At 45.7% G+C, this 27,205-nt stretch overlaps 1 protein-coding gene across 1 annotated transcript; it reads right to left on the bottom strand.

Annotated features, from left to right (window-relative positions):
• Positions 1 to 1,226: 1,226 nt before the first annotated feature.
• Positions 1,227 to 26,413, bottom strand: wnt3 (wingless-type MMTV integration site family, member 3). Its single transcript, XM_076298983.1, has 4 exons — positions 26,334 to 26,413; positions 8,565 to 8,806; positions 4,069 to 4,334; positions 1,227 to 1,706 (listed from the first exon to the last, which is right to left on the bottom strand). The coding sequence occupies exons 1-4, from the start codon at positions 26,411 to 26,413 to the stop codon at positions 1,227 to 1,229; spliced, it is 1,068 nt and encodes a 355-aa protein (XP_076155098.1).
• Between the last annotated feature and the right edge of the window lie 792 nt (positions 26,414 to 27,205).

Genomic DNA, 27,205 nt, shown 5'->3' with positions numbered 1-27,205 from the left:
CAAAGACATTGGAGAGTCTGCTGGGCAACGTGGGTGTGTGTGGACTATGAACTCGGAGACAGCGCATCCACGTCCAGGGGCTTCAGAGCTGACGTAAGCTAGGCGGAGGAAGTGCGCCGTGCCGTGCAGGGAGAGTTCGACACGGAGAGAGGCATGTCTGCCGACGCTCGTCGACGACGTCTTTCCCAGCATGCATCGCATGCCTGCGTTCTCCAGGCCTCGTGTAAAAATGTCAGAAATGTTAGGGCTCATAAAAACAGTGGCAAGAGCTTCCAGGCATGTAGGCATGTTGTCCTCCTCACCTGTGGACTGGACTGATGGCACAATGCTTTATGGGGGAGGAGGTGAGAGGAGGGGGAAGGGGTGTTGGAGGAGGCATGGGGGGGGGGGGGGTTGGGATCAGTAGTGAAATAATAAGGGGGCGGGGGGGTGATCCGTTCAGCCATTTAAGAGTAGAAGTGTCCATTTCCCTCATTATTTTACATAAATGTTCAGATATGGCTGTGTGTGTGTCTGTCTCTCTGTCTGTGTGTATGTGTGTGTGTGTGTGTGTGTGTGTGTGTGAGAGAGAGAGAGAGTGTGTGTGTGTTGGTATGAGCAGTGTGTGTATAGCCTCCAGTGAGGAGGCCACAGTGACAAGGGAACAGCATTTACAGTTGCTGGTTATAAATCACCTCCACCAAACGTTCAGCAACACCTAGCCTGAAAGGGTGGAAGTACGCAATGGAAGTACGCTTGGCAGGCTGGATCGGGCCATCCTGAAGGCAGTGCTGTTGCTACCGGGGGGATAGCAGGTGACAATTTCAGGGACCAAAAGCTGGAGGGGCCCCATAAAAACTCAGGCCTGATAAATAAATTGCCCAGAGCAATATTCTCTCTTTAAATGACCAGCTACAGCCCTAACTGTGAGAAGAGTCTGTTTAATTATTACAGCCTGCAACCCAGCTCGTTCAGATGGACTGGCTGGGAACGGTCGAGACTGTAAGGGAGGGACCGTTCAAAGGATGCAGGAGAAGACGCTTTCCAGAGGTGCATTTATTACACTGTGATTGTGTATGTGTCAGGTGTTTGCCTATTTTGTTTCTGATCCATTCAGTTTTTTTTTCTCCACTAGTTTTTTTTTGAGTCTCTCTCACTCTCTCTGTCTCTGTCTCTGTCTCTCTCTCTGTCTCTCTCTCTCTCTCTGTCGTGTCTGTCCTTCTCCCCTCCTCCCTGGTCCCCTGCTCTCATTTGCAGGTGTGCACGTCGTAGATGCGCGTGCACTCCTGGCAGCTGACGTAGCAGCACCAGTGGAAGACACAGTGGCACTTCTCCTTGCGCTTCTCCGTCCGCGTGTTGTGGCCTCGGCCGCAACACAGCAGGTCGCAGCCTTCGATGCCGTGCGACGAGACGTTGCAGACGCGGTCGCGCGTGCCAAACGAGCCCGTCTCCGGGTTGGGCTCGCAGAAGTTGGGCGAGCCCTCGTAGTAGACGAGGTCGCGCTCCGTTGGGTGCTTGAAGAAGGCGTACTTGGCGCGCAGCGTCTCCACCCAGCCACGCGACTCGCGGTGCTTCTCCACCACCATCTCCGAGGCACTGTCGTACTTGTCCTTCAGGTAGTCGCCCAGCATACGGAAGTCGGGCTGCGCCCACCAGCACGTCTTGACCTCGCAGCTGCCCGACAGGCCATGGCACTTGCAGCGCAGGTGCATGTTTTCCAGGATGGTCTGGTATGGATGGATGGAGGAGAGAGAGAGAGAGAGAGAGAGAGAGAGGTGGGGAGAAGGAAACAGGGAAATATTAGCTTGGACAAAATATCTAAAACATGCTAAAGGGATTGAGTTGGCTAAGGAAACCAGTCAAGTCTAAAGAGGGGTTTATGGTACAGCTTTGGAAAGTTTAAAGCTGCCAAGCGCAAGCTCCTTGGAAACCTGAAACCCCTGGTTAACCAATGCTATGTAGTATACCATTTACATTATGTATTTCCTCTATAACGTTCATTCATCCATAACATTCCAGCAACTCATTTCTCCTGACTTCACCATATTTTTGTCAGACTTCACATGTGCTTTCTATCAAACCATTACATGTAAAGACTGTTAATTTCCACTTTGTTCCACCTGCAGGGGCTTCCTCTGGAGTCAGCTCCATTTTGTCTACTCCACTCGGAGTCACTACCTGCGTCCCCCTCCCTCCCTGGGTGTAGAACCCCAGCAGCCCCTGGCTACAGTCAACATTCTACAGGTGCTGCGCAGCTGTGAGGTGTTGCAGGCAGGTCCTTGCATTACAGCATCGGCTCTCTTTTCTCTATTTCCTTCTCCCCACCTTTCTCTCTCTCTCTCTTTCTCTCTCTCTCTCTCTCTCTCTCTTCGCTCCCCTCAGAAGTCCTGCTCCAGAGAGAGACAGAGAGAGAGAGAGGGAGCTATACATGCCACCGGCGCTTGCGCTTCTTTGTTTTGGTTTGTTTGGTGTAATTTGCCCAGCTATATTTAGCTGCAGAATTCCCCAGCTGTGGCGGAACTGAAGGCAGGTGCCCATGGCCCCTCGAGGGCCCGGGCCCAGACCCAGTCAAAACCAAAGGGGGCCTCTGACATCATGTCTCGGCCCCCGAGGGACATCGGGAGAGGAGAGGAGATAGACAATTGGGGGTGGGTGGGGGGTGTATACTGGCAGGTGGGGCAGCCTGGGGGACCTGACGGAGGAGAAGGGCCGTCTGTCTGCTGCTGCTGTCGCTGCTGCTGCTCCTGTGGTCTCGGCCCCGCTCCTGTCTGTGCCAGATCAAAGGGCTGCTTGTTGCAGTGTGGTCTCAGGTATTGCCCTTCAGCACCATCAGCCTTCACCAATCCCCCCTCCACTAAGCCCTGACAGCCCCAGTGACTCTTTAAATCCCAGCAAAACCACTATTTTCAACCCCCCCCAAAACAACCTTGCCATTTTCTTCAATTTCTTCCCATCTTCACACAAGGCCACGGTTGGTCTCCTCCCTTTGTTACGGAATTTGGAAAGGATGCGCGTTATGAGTGGCATGAGAAATTTGCCCTTTCAGATGGTGATAATTGCCCCCTAATTTAAAAAAGAAATGCTAGTTTTGGGGGGATTTTAAAGAACACCAAAAAAACAACAATCCTCAGTCGCGCGCTGACAGTTCTTGCGCGTTAGGTGATTCCACTGAGCTAGCGGGAGCCCCCCTCATGGTAAACCAACAAGCACATCATTGTTCATTGTCTCATTACGGGCAATTCAGCGCTAATTAAAGTTTCGCTGTCTCCTCCAGTCGTGTTTTATTGCAGACTGATTGCGCTCTGCCGTAGCGTTTTGATCGAGTGAGTGTGTGTGTGCTGTGCTGGGGCATGGCTGAAGGTTTAACTGCTGCATAATAGCAATAATAACATGTCTCTTTTCTCGCGCCATCAGGTCCGCGGCTGGGAGGTGACACCGAAATGTGACGGAAAAAAAAAAGATAAATGGGACATTGTTGTCCTGAGCTTTATCTTGCGGTTAACAGGATTTGCGTGTAAGTGCACCGTCAACATTGTCAATACTAGCCTTTTCTGTCTTTAGACGAGGGAACAAACGTGGAATTAAGAGAAGAAGATTTATGGGATGTAGTCATAAGAACCCGCCTGCAAGTCTTGTGAGGTCATGTTTAGTTGAACTGAATATTCCTTACTGGCAACACGAGCCTATCCTTGCTTCAATTATGTGTCTTAATCCCTGGTTTCAGGTGTAGGCCAAGAGCTATAACGTCTCCACAGGCTATGCATACCAGTGTCACGAGCTCAGCATAACTATTCATCCATATGTGTCAACAGCTACATATATCATGCCTGAAATGTCATTAAGATTTCAAATCCATAGTTATTATTTACCTTCACAGAGTTTTAAGTTTAGAGAATTTTTGTGGAGACTTGATGGCTTTAATCTCTGGAACTTGAAGGTTGGTATTTGGATGACATAGAGATTTAATCATTAAATGTCAGTCTCAATTATCTAGTAGCCTAATGTAGTTTATTTCTGGTGCTGTTTCCTTTTGTTTTTATTTTGTTGTTGTGTTCCTCTGCAGTGTGACTGTGTGACGTGCTCTCTTACCATCCGCCCGGCTTCGTTGTTGTGGCGGTTCATGGCGGACCGAGCGTCTGGCCTGTTCTCGCGGGCGTCGGCGAACTCGCGCGACACCAGCACGCCGAACTCAGCGTCCTCGCTGCAGCCGCCCCACTTCCAGCCCTCGCCCGGCGGGCCCTTGTGGTGCGAGTCACAGCCGCACATGGTGGACGTGCCCTCGGCGCACGAGCGCGTCACCGCGTACGCCACGCCGGCTGACGCTATGGCGTGGACAAACGCCGACTCCCTTGTGGCTAAAGAGGGGGGGAAAAAACACCAAAACACACAAAAAAAAATAATGTTGAGTTCGAGACAACGCCAATGCAGAACGCATATAGGCAGTAATTACATTGTTCTGCTACAACACATTACACTAAATGACATTGAACCACATACGTAAGATCAGTATCAGTATACGATATTATGACACACTAACATAAAGCTCTATCGCCTACAGCCCAGCGTGTAAAGATGAGACGTTGTCTCCTTATGCTGCCGCCTGGCTCCTCTCTCTGCCCTGTATCCTCAGTGCCTGCAGGCTGTGGATCAGTTTCCCTGCTGAGGTTTGAAGTGGTGATCGTGTGCTGCTATGTAAGTGAGAGTGGCGCTCCACTCCGCTTTGCTCTGCTCTGCTCTGCCCTGCTCCGTTCCCTCCTCTGCTCTACTCGGCTCAGGGCTTTTTTGACGATGCGGCCTGATTGTGGGGGCCCTGTCACCTGCCCGGTGCTCGCCGCAGCGCCGCTTTCTCTTTGGGATCATGTGTCAGGAATTTTACTCTTTCTTTTCTTTCACTGTCTCTCTCTCTCTCCCCCTCATCTCTCTCCCCCTCCCTCTTGCCAAAAGCCCCCTTAGGCGTGTGAAAACCAGCACTCAGTGCATGTATGTAGGTTTGTGTGTGCGTGCGCGCGCGCGCGTGTGTGTGCGTGTGTGTGTGTGTGTGTGTGTGTGTGTGTGTGTGTGTGTGTGTGTGTGTGTGTGTGTGTGTGTGTGTGTGTGTGTGTGTGTGCGCGCGCGCGCGCGTGTGTGTGTGTGTGTGTGTGTGTGTGTGTGTGTGTGCTGTTCTGTCTGGAGGCATGTGTTGAGAGATGGTATTACGCCTCCTTTGAAAGCAACAGGGCATTATGTAACTGGACACCATTGTTTCACAATCACAGCACACTTAGTCGCTGCGCTCCAGCCCGCGCCATCTACCCTGACCAAGTGTCCTGCACAGGCCAGAGAGGGAGCCCTCTCACTGCCCTCTCCGCAGCCAGTCTCCCTGACCCTCTCGGTACTACTTCACTCTGCCACTCAACGTGTATTCTCTGCGCCACTCGCTGAAGTGTGCAGGCTTTTTCACCCAGTTAAAGTAACACAATGTAGGAATCTCATTTTTGTCCATTTACAGCATACTGGGTACCTATTTAGTGCTAATGGGGTACCTAATTTGTCTATAAACGGTGAAAAAAGTCATGTGCCTATCCGCAACAACGACTCTACAGTACAATATCAGGTGTTCCGGGTGCGTATCAGCAATGTAAATGACACTGTTCTCCTTATTGTAAGCGTGGCCTCAAAATGAGTTTGAGGCTGTTCTTTTAAGGTGTGTGTGTAAGTAATAACACTAGTTCATAAGTGCTAGTTGAAGTTATGATACTCTGGGGCTAATATAGACAGGTTTATATGATCATTTGGGGAATGACCTACAATATTTGCAACAGAGAGGTGTCAGTGATGAATCCATAACCATAGCCATGTACTGTGGGCAGTCAGCACTGGTCAAACTACACCTGCCTCAATGTGCTTATTTCGCCCCAGTTTCATTTGATAAATCCACTCAGTGAGCTGCGCTTGCAAACGCTGCCACCCAATACAAAGATGAATTCTGATTCCAATGTTACAGTTTCCATCCACATTCCTTTCTCCTTAGTCCATTTCTTCACTTCTCTCTTTCTCTGAGGTCTTTTAACTTTTTCTTTCAGGTTGCGTTCTGAAAAATGGCCCTATACACTCTCATTGGCTGCATTGGAGTCACATGACGTAATACTCAGCTGATGATATGCTTGTGAAATTTGATACACTGCCTTGGCAGGCTGTGATGTGTCACCCAATCCTTTCTGCCGCTACCATGTTAACTATGGGAAATACTATATAAACAGCTCACGTAGAGGGCACAGACCCGTCCAGAGACATGATATCAACCTCAACTATTTGTTTTCTGCTGTTTTTTTTTTTTTTTAACTCTTCTCATTTTCATGTAATTGTGTCTCGCGGGAGGAGTGGGGAAAATAAAACCAAAACGAGCACCCACACACTCAAACACACATTCAAACAAACACACAGAAACACACGTGCTAGCATGCACACACACACATAAACACACACATTCACACTTACACTCACTCACATACAATCTTGCATTTTCCAGAAGTGTATGTTCGCAAGAAGAGCACCTTTGGTGTTTGTTGTGTGTGTGTGTGTGTGTGTGTTAGTGTGTGTGTGGGGGGGGGGGCTAGTAGAGGGGCTGGCAGGCCCAGCAAGGTTGGCCACAACAGGGGCCTGTGAGCTGGGAGCCCCGGGATGGAGCGGAGCTCTGGCGGAGAGCCAAAGGGGGCGCCGCTCCTGCTACCTGCTGGGCCCATGAATCCGCCTTTGTCTCCCTGGTGTCACACTGTATTACGCACACAAAGGGACCCCAGCACCCCGCCAGCACCAAGCCCCAACACAGTGCACTACCCAGAGCTGGAGCTGGCATCCCCCAAAGGAACCGACCCCCCCACACCCCCCCACTCTCTCCAGTCTCAGCTTCCCCATACACACATACACACACACACAAATTGGCTAACATTGCTTTTCTTGAATGATCAGCCGCATCCAAACATGGCTTTTCCCTGAAAAAGCCCCCCTGACTCAAACCAAGAACCAGCGAAAAGGCCCCTCAGACGCCCTCTCTCCACCCCGGATCACAAACCCTAAAACCCCTTTCACCCCTCATCCCCTCCACCCGATCTTCTCTCTCACCGCCTCCATAGTCTACCCATCTGTCCTCTCCTCCATCTCTTCTTTTTGTCCTCCCCCTGTTCCGCTTCCACCTCTGCCCAAAACTACTGCTATTAGCGTTCTCGCTCCACTCGTCCTCCCCCTGTTCTGCTTCCACCTCTTCCCAAAACTACTGCAATGAGCGTTCTCGCTCCACTCGTGTCGGTCTAATGATGACTCCCTCAGTGCCACTGATCTCCCTGTTTTAGAGCTGTAGTCAGCCCAGTTATAGATCCGACACCAGTTTAACATGTCTCTCCACTCTCAATGTGGTGGCCATGATTGTTGTCTGCTCTTGGGGTCAGGTCAGCCTGGTGTCTGTGTCAGAGCTGGACTCCTTTTCTCTCCTCTCTTCTCCTCTCCTCCCCTTTTCATTCCTCTCTTCTCTCCTTCCTCCTCTTCTTGTCTTGTCAGTCTTCTCTCTCTCTCTCTCTGATTCCCTTTGGCTTTTCTCTCTCTCCTCTCCCTGGCTCTCCCCCTCTGTTCCTGCACCTTGTTGCTTCGCGGAAGGTTCTGGAGCTTCCCTTTCAGGCCATTTCCATGACCGAGTCAAAAGGGCGTGTGAATGGGCCGTCCGTGGGAGACGAGAGCCCAGGGGCACACAGAGAGATGGCTCGCAGTGGCCTTCACGCACAGTAGGGGTTGAGCTGAGCCCCCTAGCCCTTTTCTCTCACTTGTAATCTTATTTGGCCTTCTCTATCCCTCTCTCTCTCTCCCTCTCTCTTTCTTTCTTTCTTTCCCTTACTCATTCATGCTCTCTTTCTCCGTCTCTTTCTCAAACTCACTCACTCTGCCTTCATTCACGTCTCTGCCCGTTACTTTCTCTCTCTCTCTCTCTCTCTCCCTCTCTTTCTCTCTCTCTCTCACTCACTTTCACCTTTCTCCTACCCCTCTGTCCCCCACTCTTTCTCTCTCTCTCTCTTTCTCTCTCTTGCTCCTTTCATTCATACTCTTTGCTCATTTCTGCAGGGTTCCCCTCCTGACCTGCAGCCCAATTCAGTGTGATTTGCTCTCCCATTCCTGGCCACCAAATCCCATTTCTACCAGAGGGAAGGAATATAAAAGAGAGCCAGCACAAATGCTCATTCAGCACTCCTCTGCTCTCATGGCTGTGTGTGTGTGTGTGTGTGTGTGTGTGTGTGTGTGTGTGTGTGTGTGTGTGTGTGTGTGTGTGTGTTAGTGTTAAGTGTTAACTATTCACAAAACATTAATTCAGCTAACTATGCAACAATAGCGAACATTTACTAATATACATTTACTAATACTGCAGAAACATTTGTGAGTCTATACTTAAGCTATATTCAACTAGTTTTGAGTGGATGAATAAAACAATAGTATTGATTGCTCATCAACTAAATTCATCAATGAAATGCTGAATAGATTTGTTCAGCAATTGTTTAATTTATTATCATTCACTTCACTTGTATACAAAATGATCGGGAAGATTATCCCACATGCGACTATACCTTTGTCCAGTACAGGGCCAAAGATGGCCAAGTTGTTCTTGATGGTAGTGCAGTTCCAGCGTCGGCCACGGAACTGGTGCTGGCACTCCTGGATGCCCAGCTTCACGCCCTCGGCCACGCTGGGCATGATCTCGATGTAGTTGCGACAGAAGCGCAGCTGCTTGGGCACCAGACCCGGGATGGAGCTGCACAGGATGGGCTGCGAGCCCAGCGTGGAGTACTGCTGCCCCAGCGCCAGTGACCTGCAGGGACCAACCAACCAACAGAGGATGAATAAGAGGGAGTAATAGAGGAGCTTGTTTTTTTTTTGTAGATTTGTCAAAAGCATTTGATACAGTCGGTCATTCTTTGCTTTTACAAAAAATAAATAACATTGGTTTGAATATTAAAACTTCTAACTGGTTTCAGAGCAAGATGAGAGGTTTCAGTGAGTTAAATCAGGCAATATTCCATCTGAATTCTTGCCAATAACTAAAGGTGTTCCACAAGGTTCAGTCCTATGTCTAGTCCTTTTACAGTACCATTTACATAAAAGGCATTGTCCATCTTTATGCTAATAGTTATTAATGCTAACTAAATAGTTATTTAATGTTCTACAGGAAGCTCTAATCAATCTCAAATTAGTATTAAACGCAAATAAAATTAAATTCATGTTCGTTCATAATGCATCCATCCACTCCAGAGTCAATATTTTATTAACCATAAAGATTATCTTGCCAGAAAATTGAGACAAACAAATATGGTTTCTTGTACAGAAACAAATCAACCTTTCCCATGTTGTGCAGATTTTTTAGCATTGTTGAGGCAGTCTTTACGCCCATGATGGATTATGTCTACAGGAATGCTCCTCCTTTCTCCTTTAAAGGAAAATTTTGGTATTTAGCACTTTGAGTCCCTTTTCTGGTTTGTTCTGGATAAACTAGAGTGGTGGACACCGAAATTTTGACGATTGGTCCTGTCTCGACTTTTCTGACTCGTTTTGAATTGCCTTTGACTACTCAGAGTGGCTGCCAACAGCCATACTGTAGGCTACTCAAACATTTCCTAAAACAACCCTTAATGTTCGTTTTCAAAACTGTGCAACTCACCGAGTGGTTAGTTCATCTATAAGGCCATTATTGGTGATCTTAACCCAAAGCCGAGATACAATAACCATGAAATACAGAGAGCCAGGCATGGCCTATTACAGTTAACTAAAAAATAATAATACAAAATATTTTAGGAAACTAAAGATTTTAAATGTGGGTTGAATGTTATTCTAGGAATTGTGGGCATTACATTAAAATAAAAGGTTGATTTTTTGGAACTCAAAACAGAACATTAGGAACTTTAAACAGAAGATGGTTGTTGTTGGAGTGAGTAAGATGTGGCCCAGAATACCAACTAAGCAGAGATGAGTTGTAGGGTGTAAGATCACCAATAATGGCCTTATAGATGAACAGTAACTGGTGTCTATTTCATCTATCTGTTAAGGATGGCCAACGAACTTTATCCTAAATGGCATAGTGGTGAGTACTATAGCTAGCACCAGCATGAATCTGATGCCAGAAAACTCGTTTTGAATTGCCTTTGACTACTCAGAGTGGCTGCCAACAGGCATACTGTAGGCTACTCAAACATGTCCTAAAACAACACTTAATGTTCGTTTTCAAAACTGTGCAACTCACCGAGTGGTTAGTGGTGTTCGTTTTTTTTATTAAAAGCAAATATATCGGCGCAATGTATGATTTCCAGCTGTCTTATTTGCTATTGTGGAACTATTTATTCAGACACCTCACAACTGCGTATAAACTTCCGCTCAATATTTGAACCTGAAGCATAGACGGTGGCGCAGTAATATCAACGTGCAATGAGTCTTCCAAAAGAAATCAATGGGATTTTACAAAATGCCAAATAAAACACGACAGAAACTGTATTTCGCTACGTTACTTGTTTTGGAACATCAACGAACACCACTAACCACTTGGTGAGTTGCACAGTTTTGAAAACGAACGTTAAAGGTTGTTTTAGGACATGTTTGAGTAGAACAGTATGCCTGTTGGCAGCCACTCTGAGTAGTCAAAGGCGATTCAAAACGAGTCAGAAAGGTCGAGACAGGACCAATCGTCAAAATGTCGGTGTCCACCACTCTAGTTCATCCAAAACAAACCAGAAAAGGGACTCAAAGTGCTAAATACCGGAATTTTCCTTTAAAGTCTTCTTTTTTGGCATCAGATTCATGCTGGTGCTAGCTATAGTACTCACCACTATGCCATTTAGGATAAAGTGCGTTGGCCATCCTTAACTAATAGATGAAATAGACACCAGTTACTGTTCATCTATAAGGCCATTATTGGTGATCTTACACCCTACAACTCATCTCTGCTTAGTTGGTATTCTGGGCCACATCTTACTCATTCCAACAACAACCATCTTCTGTTTAAAGTTCCTAATGTTCTGTTTTGAGTTCCAAAAAATCAACCTTCTATTTTAATGTAATGCCCACAATTCAACATTCAACCCACATTTAAAATCTTTAGTTTCCTAAAATATTTTGTATTATTATTTTTTAGTTAACTGTAATAGGCCATGCTTGGCTCTCTGTATTTCATGGTTATTGTATCTCGGCTACATCGAAAGTTAGAGCTACCCTCAATTGTACTCCTGAGTATGAAATAAAGCTTGAATGAATGAAAAATTAATGAATGGATGAAAGAGGAGGTTACAGAGAGAGAGAGAGAGAGACATAAAGAAAGAAAAAAAAAAGAAAGTAGGAAGAAAGAGGGGAAACAGTGTGAAAAGAGGAAGTGACAGTTCAAGATCTGGAGGTGAAAGAAGAGTGAGAGAGGGAGAAATTGAGAGAATATATATCAGAGAGAAACAACATCGAGAGAAAAAGATAGTGAGAGGAGACAGAATGTTACTTTGAGACATACAGCAGACTCCTTCATCCACTCCACCTTCCCCAAGATGCACTGGATACAGTGTGGCCCTCCTTCAACCCGCCCATCCTGGCCCCTGAGGGCCTGGGGCAGTGTGTTTGGGCTGTCCGCTCCGTCACTGACAGCTGGGGTGCTGCACTCCGTGAACTCTTCAGTTCGGCATGCATATACCCCCGTGTGCTGTGACAAATATTAGGCTACATGATGACAGACGTGCGCCTCCAGAATTTTGGCTTCCAGGAAGCGTGTTTATTCTCCCCGAGGTGCCATGTATGTCAACACAAAACAGCCTAATAAGGAGGGATTCTTGGGAAAGTGTCTCCAACAGAACAAATATATATAATTATGCATGTATGAGTTATATGAAACTGAATGTAATCATTCAGAAAACAAGATTAGTTCTAATGGACAACTAGGGAGCAGGCGCCACCAGATTATTTGAATTTCAAGTGAAGAGATTAAAGTTGAAAGAAAGTGGCATGAGTACTGACTGACCTCTCCAAATGAGGAAAGACAAGAAACAAACAAAAATATTTGGACAGAGTGTGTCAATGTGCTCTTCAGAGTAATTTCAGAATGGCTAGACAGAGTGGAGTGTGTCTGTTAAGTGTTTGTTTGTGTCCATGTGCAGAAGAATGTGTGAGTGTGCATGCACATGAGGTTTGCAAAAGTACATTAACTATTGTTAAAAGCATAAGTTGCGTAAAGTGTGCATGCATACATTGATGAGGATACACACTGAAGCAAAGTAAATGCATTTACTGCACATGCATATTGCTGTGACTGTGTCTCTGTGTCCCTGTGTCCCTCTCTCTCTCTCTCTCTCTCTCTCTCTCTCTCTCTCTCTCTCTCTCTCTCTCTCTCTCTCTCGCACGAGTGCCTGAAGCCTTATGGACACGTACAGGAGGCAATTTTCTCAGCTTCTGCAGTGAGCTGGCATTTGCTCCGACACGGATTCATCTGCACACCGAGACAGGCCAGATCTGCCAGGGTTGCCAGAAACCATTATAGTTTCATTGAGGTAATTAATTGTAATTGCCTGCTTTTTCTTCCTGAGATCAGCAGGAGAAAACTCACACACACACACACACACACACACACAATGTTTGCGATGTCCATGTTTTGACATGCATGCCGTTATGACAGGCTCAAACAAAACCACTCCAGCACCCTCCCAAAACACGATTGCCTTTGCCATGAAATATTTATGGGATTTGGAAGTGTGTGTGCAGCTTGTGTGTGTGTGTGTGTCTACATGTGTTATTGTTTATTTGTGAACACATGCCGCTCTCCAAATGAAAACCACACACACACACACACACACAAACACACTCACACACACGGAGGCACACACACAAGGAGGTACACACACACCCTCACTCTGTGGGTTCCCCCCACCCAGCAAAGGGGAAGCCATTCACAGCTGCAGGGTCGTAAATCCCTGGACTCCCTGGAGATGTACTGGTGAGCATCCAGAGCTGACACAGAGGTGTCCACACCGTTCACTTTCACACAGCGTCCCCGAGACATTCTCCAGAGCCACACATTAGGATTGTCTGTGCCATATGAAAAGCTTCATATTCCCAACACAAACAAATACTGCATAAAATATACACCCACGGCCAAAAGTTTCTCATGTATTGTTAATGTACGTGTTTAGACCTAGTAGTTGTGTGTTTGAAAAGTGTATGTGTCTGTAAAAGTGTGTGTGTGTGTGTGTGTGTGTGTGTGTGTGTGTGTGTGTGTGTGTGTGTGTGTGTGTGTGTGTGTGTGTGTGTGTGTGTGTGTGTGTGTGTGTGTGTGTGTGTGTGTGTGCGCGCGCGTGTGTGCGTGCGTGCGTGCGTGCGTGTGTGTGTGTGTGTGTGTATGTGTGCGCACAGACCACAGACCATGACAAAGGAGTGAGATCACTATGACCATTGTGAGGCACTACACAGCGTAGTTCTGCCAGAGATGACGCCAGTGCGTCTCTCTCTCTCTTTCTCTCTCTCTTCTCCCACACAAACACACACACACACACACACACACTGGACTTAAGGTGGCCAGCACCTATCGCTGCAGGTCTTGGGCAGAACAATGGATGAGCAAGCGAGCAGTCGTTCCTGATCAGAGCTCCCGTGCAGATGAGCTCAGGCCCCCTGCGGGCTGGAACCCTATCTGGACACAGGCGTCTCCGATAGGTGACGAACCCTATCTGGACACAGGCGTCTCCCATAGATGACGAACCCTATCTGGACACAGGCGTCTCCGATAGATGACGACTGCACCACTCCTGCTCCTACTCTTGCTCCTGCTGCCACCGTCACTCCTACTACTATCACTACAACTACTATCACTACAACTACTATCACTACTACTACTATCACTACTACTACTATCACTACTACTATCACTACTACTATCACTACAACTACTATCACTACTACTATCACTACTACTACTATCACTACAACTACTATCACTACTACTATCACTACTACTACTATCACTACTACTACTATCACTCCTACTACTATCACTACTACTACTATCACTACTACTATCACTACTACTACTATCACTACAACTACTATCACTACTACTATCACTACTACTACTATCACTACTACTACTATCACTACAACTACTATCACTACTACTATCACTACTACTACTATCACTCCTACTACTATCACTACTACTACTATCACTACTACTACTATCACTACTACTATCACTATAACTACTATCACTACTACTATCACTACTACTACTATCACTACAACTACTATCACTACTACTATCACTACTACTACTATCACTTCTACTACTATCACTACTACTACTATCACTACTACTATCACTATAACTACTATCACTACTACTATCACTACTACTACTATCACTACAACTACTATCACTACTACTATCACTACTACTACTATCACTTCTACTACTATCACTACTACTACTATCACTACTACTATCACTATAACTACTATCACTACTACTATCACTACTACTACTATCACTACAACTACTATCACTACTACTATCACTACTACTACTATCACTCCTACTACTATCACTACTACTACTGCCACTACTACAACTATCACTACTACTACTGTCACTACTACAACTATCACTACTACTACTATCACTACAACTACTATCACTACTACTACTGTCACTACTACAACTATCACTACTACTACTATCACTACTACTACTATCACTACTACTACTATCACTCCTACTACTATCACTACTACTATCACTACTACTGCTATCACTACAACTACTATCACTACTACTACTGTCACTACTACAACTATCACTACTACTACTATCACTACAACTACTGTCACTACTACAACTATCACTACTACTACTATCACTACAACTACTATCACTACTACTACTATCACTACTACTACTATCACTACTACTATCACTACTACTACTATCACTACAACTACTATCACTACAACTACTATCACTACTACTACTATCACTACTACTACTGTCACTACTACTACTGTCACTACTACAACTATCACTACTACAACTATCACTACTACTACTATCACTACAACTACTGTCACTACTACTACTGTCACTACTACAACTATCACTCCTACTACTATCACTACAACTACTATCACTACTACTACTATCACTACTACTACTATCACTCCTACTACTATCACTACTACTATCACTACTACTACTATCACTACAACTACTATCACTACTACTATCACTACTACTACTATCACTACAACTACTATCACTACTACTACTGTCACTACTACTACTATCACTACAACTACTATCACTACTACTACTATCACTACTACTGTTGCTACTACTGCTGCTACTGCTACTACTACTGCTGCTGCTACTACTACTACTACTACTGCTACTACTACTACTACTGCTAGTACTACTACTGCTAGTACTACTACTACTGCTACTACTACTACTACTGTTGCTACTATTACTACTACTAATATTACTGATGCTACTGCTACTATTACTACTACTACTACTGCTGCTGCTACTACTACTAGGGCCTACTACTACTAATGCTGCTGTTACTACTGCTACTACTGCTCATGCTACTACTGCTGCTACTGCTGCTACTACTACTACTACTATTACTACTATTGCTGCTACTGCTATGCTGCTTACACCATGAACAAAGAGCCTGGCCCTCAGGACATCTTCCATGCAACACCCCCCCCCCCCCACACACACACACACACACACACCCTTCCTCTTCTTCTTCACACTCCTTTGCCTTCATGCGTTTTCCTTTTGATCTGCTGTCATACGCTGAGATGGCCATTGTCACAGCGACCACAAGTATCAGAGGCTGTGGAGGCAGCAGGGGCATTTGGAGTGCTTTTGTGAGTCAGGATGAGCTGAGCACCAGTGAAGTAACCTGCGTCACAAGGCCTTTGATACCCCCCCACCCCACCACCACCACCCCCAACAGTGACTGGACTAGATGTGCATGTGGGCATATATGTATGAGTGATTGAGTGTGTGGTTGTGACATGTGTGTGTGTGTGTCTGTTCATGCACGTATGTGTGCATGCATGTGCGTGTATGTGTCTGTGTGCATGTATGTTTGTGTGTGCCAGTGTCCTAACTCATGTTTGTATGCATGTGCACATGTGTTGAAAAGAACAAGCCCATGAGAGTAGCAAGATGGACTTAATGAACTGTAAAGTACACAAGAAAAGGTAAAGAGGTTCACTAATGTTTTTTTTACCAATCACTGTTTTCATTACTCCCCCCAGTCCTCAACAACAACAAAAAGCCCTAATGACAGAACAGGCGTGGTGATTCCCCATCACAACATTATCCACCTTGCCTGCCACCCCACTGAGTAGGGCGAAAGGCAAACTACTGCTATTACAAGGAGAGGAATGGCACGCTGTCTGTGTGGTATTGCACTACGCAGTACGCTATTCACTTCTCTCCGAGGTGAACCGACTTAATCCCATTTCCAGGTGTAGCAAGGGGCTCGCTCAGGTGTGTAATCACACATCTTTTTCTAACTCTTATTCATCCACTCACTCCCCTCATGCAATAATTATTTTGCCCCGACCTGAGTTGCCTGCCAGTCCATATCCAGGAATGGCTGAGCGGCTGCTGCCTGGAAGTACGCTTTTCCCTCCCTCTCTCTCTCTCTCTCTCTTTATCTCTCTCTCTCTCACTATGTCTGTTTCAGCCACTCTGTCAAGTGACTAAGTGAGTAAGTGGCATAATTACACAGTCTGCTAGCCTTACACATACACACACACACACACACACACACATCTCACACACAGTCTCTGTTATAAACCTATTTATAATGAATAGTGGTCCATCACATATCACATCTCTCAGAGCTTTTCAGTCACTCTTTCGTTCGTTCTCTCTCTCCCTCTCTCCCTCGTGATTTACCCTTGGTTCCCGTCATTCTCAAGCCTAGCGGAGTGCAACTGATGATGTGGTTGAGGCCCTGACGTGTAGAGATGCGTTTCATTGGAGTCAATTACCTAACCAAAGGCTTCCAGGGAGTGCCGCCTGGGGGGTGGCTGTTTGTCCAGGATTCGCACCGCTGCCTCTCAGGCAGATGAAAGAGGGAGTCTCAGTTGACTTTGTCGGCATGTGTGCCAAACAGGAGTCTCCTGGGCGAGCGTGAGTAAGAGAGTGAGAGAGAAAGAGAGAGACTGAGAGAGAGAGAGAGAGAGAGAGAGAGAGAGAGAGAGAGAGACTGAGAGAGAGTCCTACGTGAGGTTGTGGTACGCAGACTCTTAATCCCTGAACCTTTCCCCTGCTTCTCACTCACACAATCTGCACTTCATTATGTCTAGAATACAACTGTGAGCGACTTGTCTCGAAGAGGTAGGGCACACAAACACACACACACAGAGTAAGGGGTGTGATGGGGGAATCCGCACCTCTCAGCGTGTTTGTGTGAAGGGTGTGTGTGGGGTGCGGAGGGGAGGAGTGGGGTGGTGGGGGAGAAGCCTAGAGAAACTCCAACCCCTCGCAGCAGGTGCTTGTCTGTGCAGGTCTGAGGGCCACCTCTAGCCTGCGGGCGTTTTCCTGCGTTTTTAGCTGCTGGTGTGCGCAGGGGAGGGATGGCTAAGGGGGGAGGGGGGGTGGTGGTGATGGTGGTGGGTGATCTCAATATTTTCAAGCTCAGTGTGACGCAAAGCCCACGGGCCAGTGCAAACCCCAGCTATGATGGATATGAGACAGGATTGCAATGCACGCAATGCAGGAGGTATTCACCCACAAATGCGCATAACATTGTTTTCTTTCAAGGTTGCTCTGTGAAACAATTAGGCTATGTAATTAGCAAAGCTACCTTCAACAACAGAACAGTATGTGCTAGTTGAATACGGGTGGTCTCTGTGTTAAGAGGGGGTCATCCTTTGTGCACCTGCCTCAAAGCAAACTCAGTATTTCTTCTGAGCCAGTCAACATGGCCAGAGGGACCATGAAAATTCAGAGATGTTCTTAAGCTGTGAATTTACGACGTGTGACCCCTGTAGCCCCCGGAGCACGATGCCCTGTTAAGGTTGTTTTGAAGTTCATTACTAGGCCAATTGTCCCGTCTCACCTACAATAGGTTGGTGGATCGATCCATCACTCTAGCTAGCCCCCTCGCATTTCTCCTGTCTCCTTGGACGTCACGAGTGAAGACGAACAGGGAAGAATTCCTGGCAACCATTAGCGACAACACTGGAATGTGACAAGATTTGTGTAACATTGAATTGGTTATTTATATATATTTTAGAAACTGGAGCCTTCAACACACATTCTTGCAAATATGTTTTAATATCGCATGTTTTTCTATATAGTTAAACTATTGAGTTTAAATGAAATATATATTTAACGTCACCATGTAAATGCTGCTACATTGCATCCATGGGAACGCACGTGCCAGAGACAGGACGCACGCTCACATATCAGTGAAGAGCTAGTAACTGCGAATGTGCGAATAAACAGCACCTTGCAGAAACGTGAAGATACCAAATTCACACAGGTAGTTTACCTCGCCAGTGGATGGTTCTGAAGACTCCAAAGGTCCAGGTAATGTAAGCATCAAGACTAATCTCTCCCTATGAAATTATTATTATTATTATTATTTAGGCTATATTTCGGCAAACCATTTTTGAGTCGACTTAAACCTTCTGGTAACATTGTCTTTGTATGTTGTGTAGCCTATTTCTTTGTAATAACTAAGATCACTTGACATTTAGATTTGGTGTTTCATTAAGTATTTTACTGTGAAGACACAAGCTCAGTTTGGCTAGTGTAGAGCTGAGCTAGCGACATTATGTTAGAGTTTGTAAATGTAGCAAATAGATGGCTTGTCACCCTCACACACACCTTGTTGGACACACACACACACACACACCTACATACCTACCAACATCTCCCTACCTTCCCACCTCACAGTATCCCATACTTAAAGATGCTTGTGGATTAGAAGGGAAAGTTTAGCATTTTTCGGGAATAACGCATCTCTTCATGTTTTAAAAAAGAGGGGAAAGCATGTTTGCCCATGGCACCATGACTGAAATGGGGCCCAGAGAGCGAAAAAGAGATGAGAGGGATTAGGGAGAGAACCGGCCTGTCACAATCCATTCCTCTCTGCTTTACTCCTCAGGCACTGTTCAAAGACTCATGGAAAGCTTGTGTGGAAGACTGTGTGTGTGTGTGTGTGTGTGTCTGTGTGTGTGTGTGTCTGTGTGTGTGTCTGTGTCTGTGTGTGTCTGTGTGTGTCTGTGTGTCTGTGCGCGCGCGTGTGTGTGTGTGTATTTGAGTGTGTGGAGTTCTCTGTTGCTACTTGTACCTATAACTATCTCCCAGAGTGCCTTGCAATACAGTGTCTTCCCATCATACCCTTGTCCAGTGGCAGTTAAGTCTTTGCTCTACCGACCAACAACCAGACAACCAGTGTCCCAATGCACAGTAGCCATTGGCGTTAGGCAATACATTCTATTGCCTTAGTGCTAGACTAATTTTTGGGTTTAGTACTTAGATTGAAGGAGACTTATTCTCATATCGGCATAGTATAACTCAGCCAGCAGTGTACATTGTTTTTTGGTCGATTCAGGTCATTTAGGCATGTGCATGGAAATCTTGTATCTTTCCCAAGCATAAACATAAGAACTGTCTTTGCATCATGGGAAAATACATGACTTCATCTCACCTGGCCAATGCAGGTCTACCTGAGCAAAAAGACGGATATACCTCAGTCTTCCACTGCATGTAGGGTGCTTGTTAATGAATACCAGTCATTCTTTAGGTTCACCGTACGTGTGCACACTAGCTCTCCCTCCCTGCACCAACACATCCATAGCTCTATTTTTGCTGTGATAATTATTCTAATTCATTAAAGATCAGAATTGAGGACGATGAAATGTGTGCCGACTGTGTTGCAGTGGGAAGAGAACCCATCAGTGACAAAATCAAAATCAAAATCAAAACAATTCAACCACATTCACACATTCCCTGAAGGAGACATAAACAGAGATAATTCCTCAAACACACCCTTTGGAGCCATGTGTTGTGTTTGTGTTGCTGCACAGTGTTCATGTTCAGTGTTGCCATTGTCGGACGGCCTCGGTAATTATAGCTCTGGCGCGGCTCTCGGCATGCTGTGTAAAACAGGGGCTCTGTGAACCTTAATTACAACCACGGCAGAGCAGAGCAGAGCAGAGAGGTGGTGGTGTAGGGGGACAAGGCAACAAGGCAGCCCTCCACCACCAACTCTCTCTCACACACACACACACACACACACATACATACACACACACACACACACACACACACAGACATACCTACACACACCTCAGTCCTTCTTAAAGACGTTGGACCTCCCCCCAAGGGCCAACTGGAACGCGCCAGGGAGTTTGGGATGCGCCGCTTTGTTTAGTAATTTCCCCTTTTTGTTGCTTTTTTTTTTTTTTTAACAGCCGTCCAACAGCTCAGGGCTGATCAGATAAAAAATGACAGCACTCCTTGAAAAATGTTCTAACCTGTTTTTGTCTTTTTCTCTCTTCCCCCCTTTCCCCTCTATCTCTCTCTCTCTCTGGCTGCCTGTCTCTTTCCTGTACTCCTGTCCTCTGTTGAGACACAAAGATAGGCCTAGGCCAGGGACGGGGATCCCCTGCAGTCAAAACAGGGAGCTGTAAACTTGTGAACCTCCCTGTCAGGAGGCTAGCGAGCGAGCGCGAGCTGTTGGGGAGAGTAGAGGGCAGAGTCAGAGCTGACAGCCTGGATAGCAGCCTTTGACGAGCCGCACATCACTCACACTTGACGGAAGGCTCCGGAAACCAGGGTCTTCGTCTGCTATCAGCCCCTTAGACTAGAGTCAGGAAGTGTGAATGTAGGCCAAGCAGCTTTGCCGTGTAATTACTGGTGAATGGATCATGTCCTTGCCCACCTCCATCTGTGTAGAGTTAGTGCTGCTGTGCCACCCCATATGGAAAGCATCACAATTGTATTTTGGTGAAACCAGAAGCATATGTTTCACAGTCATTTGTCTATTCATCAAAATATTGTGCGTTTTAATGAATAGGACTTGCTCTTCCTTTTGGTTTCTTATTTTGGAAGACGCTGCATTCAAATACTATCTATAGACAAATGTGGGTATAAAAACGTGAAACATCAGACTTTTTGAAGTGTTTGTTCAGTACTATGCGTTTCAGGACATGTCTCCCTATGATGTGTACGATATTTATTTGTAAAATTCTTCAACTATACACTACACCACTACAGTGGTACAAGCCTACATGTAAAAATAACCCATCATCTATCATAGCCACCTGACTGATAAGTAACCCTGTCCCTCATGTATCCTCCACCTATCTATCTCTAAGGCATGTCGAGATCAGACTGATATCGGTATCTGTCTGCAGGTCAGGGGTCTCCCGCTGAAGACCCTCTCCTTCCCTCCCTCCCATCCTCCACGTCCGTCACACTCCTTCTCTCTCTCTGTCTCGCTCTTTGTATGGGAGATGGGATGACCTGGGAGATAACCTGGGAGAGGTCCAGGATCCAGGGAGGGACCGCAGGTGTTGTCCTCACCTCCGTGACTCCCAGTTACCTGCACTTGAGCAGGAACCTGCAAGACTGTAGAACCCTCTATCCCCACGTAGACCTTCATTTAGCAAATCAGTGTGCTATGCTGTGCAATCAACTCAACTCAAGCAATGCAACTCAATGCAGACACAAACCCTATGTCGACTTCAACACAGAGAGAAAAAAAATCCTTTCCCAACATATGTGACAAAATACGGAAACAACTTGCACTCTTTTTTTATTAGCCAAGGAGTCTAAATCTCCTCGTATTTGGAGCATCCCCACTGGTCATATATTTGTCCTGAGCCCCTTCAGAATGCCTTTGACCCTATCGGGGGGACAGGGGCGGCTCTTCAGATACCCGTTGCTATTGATATTGAACCCGTAAGTCCCAAGAATAACATTCTTTCCTCCAGGCTCTCTGCTCTCCTTTCAGTGCTGCCCTCTTAAGTGGCTGCCGTAATGCCCCCCGAACATCCTTGATCTTTTCACACAGTGCCTTGCAGACAGGGCCGGATTTTCTCGCGCTGAGTATCATTAAAGTGATCCGTGTGTGTGTATGTGTGTGTGTATGTGTGTGTGTGTGTGTGTGTGTGTGTGTGTCGGGGAGGTGTTGGGTGGGTCTCTCTCTTTTTTTGGTGGGATAATGACATTCCTGAGACTGGGAGCTGGGTCCCACAGTGCCATTGAGGGCGGCAGGGCAGGGACGGGGCGGCCGGAGCAGGTCAGAGTCCCCACTGGCCTCACAGTGCAGGTCCTTTCAGCTGGCCCAGGGCTGGGCTCAGTGAGAAAAAGGACCACAAGAAACATACACACAAAAAGACCAGGAAAAAAAGCACAACTGCTTCCCCCCTCATATCTTATTACTTCGATGTGTCTTTTTTTCTTTTACATTCAGCAGTTTTTCTCTATGCATATTTTTCATATTATTTATTTATTTTATTTGTTTGTTTATTTATTCAATGGGCTGCTGGCAAAGCACTACCAATTTGGGGTGTGCTGCATTTTTACTAAAGCTTTTTGCGTGGGTTTAGAGATTCCATGCAATTCCATGAGATTCTCTAGCACCACCACAAAATGTGGAATTTTTTATCCTTCTAATAATGTGGGCAGTGGCTAAGAAAAGAGTGTTTCTTTCCTTTTTGGGTTAGGTCTCCTTTTTAGTCTTTTAAAAAAATAATATATAACTGTATAATTGAATTGTATAAGATAAGTAAAATGTAATTTTTCACACCTTCATCATTACTTCCAAAATATTCAAATATGTTGTTTCACTGACAGCCTAGTTCACTTAACTGGTTTGCTTTTTGCAAGCACTGAATACACACACAAGTCTCACAATAACTAGAGAGCAGTACGGTGGCCGTGGCTGCTAAAAGATAACCTCTGTCTAGTAAGGCTTTTAAAAAACTGCTTCCAGGTCAGCCCTTGACTCCATAATTTTGGGTCACCCACACACAGAACTTCAGCTGCTGTGCGTAGTAGTCAAACAGTAGTTTTGATGGAGAACAGATGGGGCTGATGGCTCGGAAAGCCAGCTGGATTTAAATGTATGGTGGTTTTTGCGGCACTGCTGTGGGACCAAACCACAGATGACATGTTGCTCTTTGTCTGGTATTTGTAGAGATTTGTAGAGATTGCTTGATTGAGTCTTAGCATTAGCGCTCACTCATCGTCTGTAAGGCGTATGTAAACGCACCAGGCACAACAGGCTGACAGGTTGGGATCCCTCTCACACTTGTGAATCACCTCTCGATGGTTTGTTTGCCAAGGAAACCCCATAGGGATGCACCCTCGTCTGATTTTGGGTCTTTATATAACACAAGCACAAGTGACAAGTATATTTAGAGTGCACAATTCTCAAAGATTAACTGCTGCCCTCTTGAACTTGGTAAAGGAGTAAAACATTAACTATTATCTTTCTCTGTTGGAATTTGCTTTTGAGGGTTTTTTTTTTTTGTATGAGCAGAGACCGTGTGCTATTCTTGGGAAGTTTTTTGATCCGACTGCTTATCTGTTTTTCGTTTCAATTGCATAACTGTGAATTAGTGACAGATTTTACCATGGAAGATATTTAAGCATTGTGAACTTGGCCTAAATGTGTTCCTGATCGTTAGTTCAGATGTTCTATCGAGAAATTAATAACAGTGTCTACGTGACATGAAAATCACTAGTTCCGTAAAGCACATTGGTTTGTTCTGGCCCTGCCTTGTTTCTTTTTACTGTTGTCGATGAAAGAGAGTGAATTTGTATCTTTTTTTCTCTGTTCTTTTATTTTGGAGGGAATTTCCCATTTTTGTTTTTTTGTTTTGTTTGGTCGAAAAAGGGCTGGGTTTTTTCTCTAAAGGTCAGATTGCCTCTTCTTAAATCCTGTTGGTTGTGTGATTTATGGCGTCTTTTCCCTTTTTCAGTGTCTTGTGTGATCCACTGGCTCCGAGTCATGGTAGCACTCACAACTGAACTCTGCTTTGTGGGCTAGAGAATTTATGAACAAATCTATCAGTGTTATACAGAAGGGGTGATTGTGTGGTTGTGTGTGTGTGTTTGTGTGTGTGTGTGTGTGTGTGTGTGTGTGTGTGTGTGTGTCTGTCTGTCTGTCGGTCTGTCTGTCTGTCTGTCGGTCTGTGTGTGTGTGTGTGTGTGTGTGTGTATGTGTGTGTGTGTGTGTGTGTGTGTGTGCGTCCATGAGTATGAGGTATTCCGAGTGAAACTCGGCACCTTTTGACTCTTTGACGCAACTCATAGCCATCTCATTTTGTCCCTTGTGGCTCTGCCTGACACCCTAGGGTGGCTGGTATGTGTGTTTGTGTGTGTGTGTGTGTGTGTGTGTGTGTGGGAGTAGTGATGACGGCCGTAACGACACCCATTCCTCAGCACCTGCCCATTCACCTCAAGCCATATATACACCTTTCCTTTTCATCTCTAACCCCACACTACCCCCCCTCTCTTTCTCTCCCTCTCATCATCCCTCCCCTGCACTTCCCAATGTGTTCCCCCAAATCAAAGTTCCTGTGCCTTGTTGGTGCCATTGAGCATTACAGCGGTGTCATGTAAGCCCTGCTTAGCAGCACAGCTGCAGGGCCCTTCACACAGAATCCCCCCGTCTTTGTCATTCCTGTTTGGTGGCACTGGACGCCAGGGGAAGGGTGAGACCATCCTGGTTTTAACTCAATAGCACTGTGGCATGTGTGTTTTCGTGTGTGTGTGTCTTGTATCATTGTGTGTTTGTGTGTGTGTGTGTGTGTGTGTGTGTGTGTGTGTGTGTATGTGTGTGTGTGCATGTTTGTATGTGTGTGTGTGCATGTTTGTGTGTGTGTGTGTGTGCATGTGTATGTGTGCAAATGTTTTGTACGTATCATTGTGTGCACGTGTGTTTTGATGTGTAGGGTATGTAAGTGTCTTGTATGTAACATTGTGTAAGTTTGGCAGCACTCGCATTGGTAAGCGAAACCAGAAGATGCTGGTGGTTTTGGAACGTGGAGGGACCACATGCTAACCGGGGCTACCAGAGCCCGTTAGTTCTGACACGTAATGCATTGTAAGCCAGCAGAGGCTCTCTGTCACACACCCACACAAATATTTTGTCGAAAAACAGCCTCACAGGACAAACACGCATCACCGAGGTCACTCATATATATCAGAGCTCAGCAGTTCCTGAGCATCAGTGCTTTGTGGACAACATGATCCTTTAATGTTAAAATGAGGGTGTGAAAGCCTAGCCAATTATTTTAGTGGCTTGGCAAGGTTCACAATAACCCTTGGATTGAAAAACTCTTGGAATGAAAAGATTTTATAAACAGTGAATTATCCTACCTACCCAAGATGGCTATAATAATATTTGTTTTTTGCAAACCACTTTTCACAAATCAATTCTCCCTCTGTCACATTGATTGTAGGTATTTAGCATTGTTCTAGAACAGCTCACAGAAATGTTTACTTGCTTCAGTGTGATCAATGAATTACCAAATTTCCTTTGCTAGGTAATAATTTCAGCTTCAAGTTGCATACCGTCCAAAAAAGTTACTTGTGTGTAAGAACTGGGCAGTAACTGGGTCGAGTCTTTGGGCCGATGGCCTCGTACCAAAGCCGCAATTAGTGAAACAAGCAGGAAAAAAAAGCATGGCTTTGAATCAGCTGGCAATGTAAAAAAAACTAAGTATTCAGATAGTACCACTAATGTCAGGTGGAAGTCTATGAAATTTTTACATCAAAAATTAGGTTTTGTCCAATTTAGAGAGTAAGTCTGAACATCAGAGCATTGGAAATTAACTGAATGAACAATCCCACCAATTGCTCAATTAGCAAATTTTTGGTTAGTAGCATTACGACAGCTGCAGTAGGGACAACAAAATAGATTATCCGATTTCCTCTTGCTGACAACCCTGACTGCTGCTTAAAACATGAAACCATCCCGCTAGTCACCAAACTTGCCGGCAGTCCCAAAACCTGGAGATTTCCAGCATTTTTGCACATCACAACACTGATCCCAGGAGATGGATAAGTAAGACCTGAAAGAGAAAGTGTAGCCGAAGAGAGAGAGAGGAGAGCGAGCGAGAGAGGAGAGACAGGAGCGAGTCTTTTCCGTTACAGCACAGACTGAGGTTAGAAGTTTTTGGACCTGAGCGGAGAACATTTTTCCAAGCAGTCAAACTGAAAAGTGCTTACTGTTTCGCCCCCCCCCCCCATAAAATGATCACTGACCACCATTCCTCCCCATAGCGCTTTGGAGAAAGTGATGCAGAAAATGGATGGGGGATAGTGTACTCACCACCAGATGGGATAGCCTCCAAGCACCCTGGAGCTGGACAACCACAAACACATCATATATCCAATCAGATTCAAATCCATGAGGTATGCCTGGTTTGAGTGGTGGAGGAAATTGATCAGTGTCATATAATTTCCAGTGAGGAGAGGAAAAAATTGAAGTCCCAGGAGGTACAGGTTTTTTAAAGAAGTGCCTGATTGCTTGACTGAGGGGGAGGGATTTTTTGAATTGAAAATTTTTGAAAAAGAACTAAAAGAACTCCAGATTTCTTTCCCCCCTCCTCTCCTCTTCTGCTCCCTCTTGTTCTTCTTCTTTGAGTTGGAGAGTGTGTCTGTATCCTAGTAGTTAGGAGAGTAAGTGTCTCTCTCACACACACACGCGCGCGCACACACACACACACACGCTCCTACCCGTCCTCTCTATCCCTCCCTCGTTCTGAGGTTCTTCCCCAAGGTAGATATCTTTTTCTCTCTCCCCCTCTCTCTCTCCCTCTCTTTCTCTCTCTCTCCCTCTCTCCACTCCCCCCCTTTGGATGTCTCATCCACAGGGCCGGTATTAAGGGGGGGGGGGACAAGTGAGGTTTGGAGATGTCAGCTTGCAAGCCAATCACAGGCGATGGCCTTAGGTTACGAAAAAAAAATTATTATTCGTTCCCATCTGTCAATCACACAGCACCCCCTGGTCATGTGGAAAAGAAAGAAACAGAAAGAGAGAGAGAGAGAGAGAGCGGGAGGGAGACAGGGAGGGAGGGAGGGAAGGAAGGAGGGAGGATGAGAGTGAGGTAAAGGGGAGGAGTAAAAGAAAGGTAGGCTTTTTTGTAGTTGTTTTATCTCTTTTAATTGCAGCTGTCTTTGCCTGGCGTGGCAGAGGAGAAA

Source organism: Alosa pseudoharengus, unplaced genomic scaffold (assembly GCF_046254945.1).
Source record: "Alosa pseudoharengus isolate Yale_2024_CS ecotype anadromous, Long Island Sound unplaced genomic scaffold, YU_APseudo_1.1 YU_APseudo_1.1_scf_21, whole genome shotgun sequence".
Taxonomy (NCBI): domain Eukaryota; kingdom Metazoa; phylum Chordata; class Actinopteri; order Clupeiformes; family Clupeidae; genus Alosa; species Alosa pseudoharengus.
This window is presented reverse-complemented; position numbering and strand designations above follow the sequence as displayed.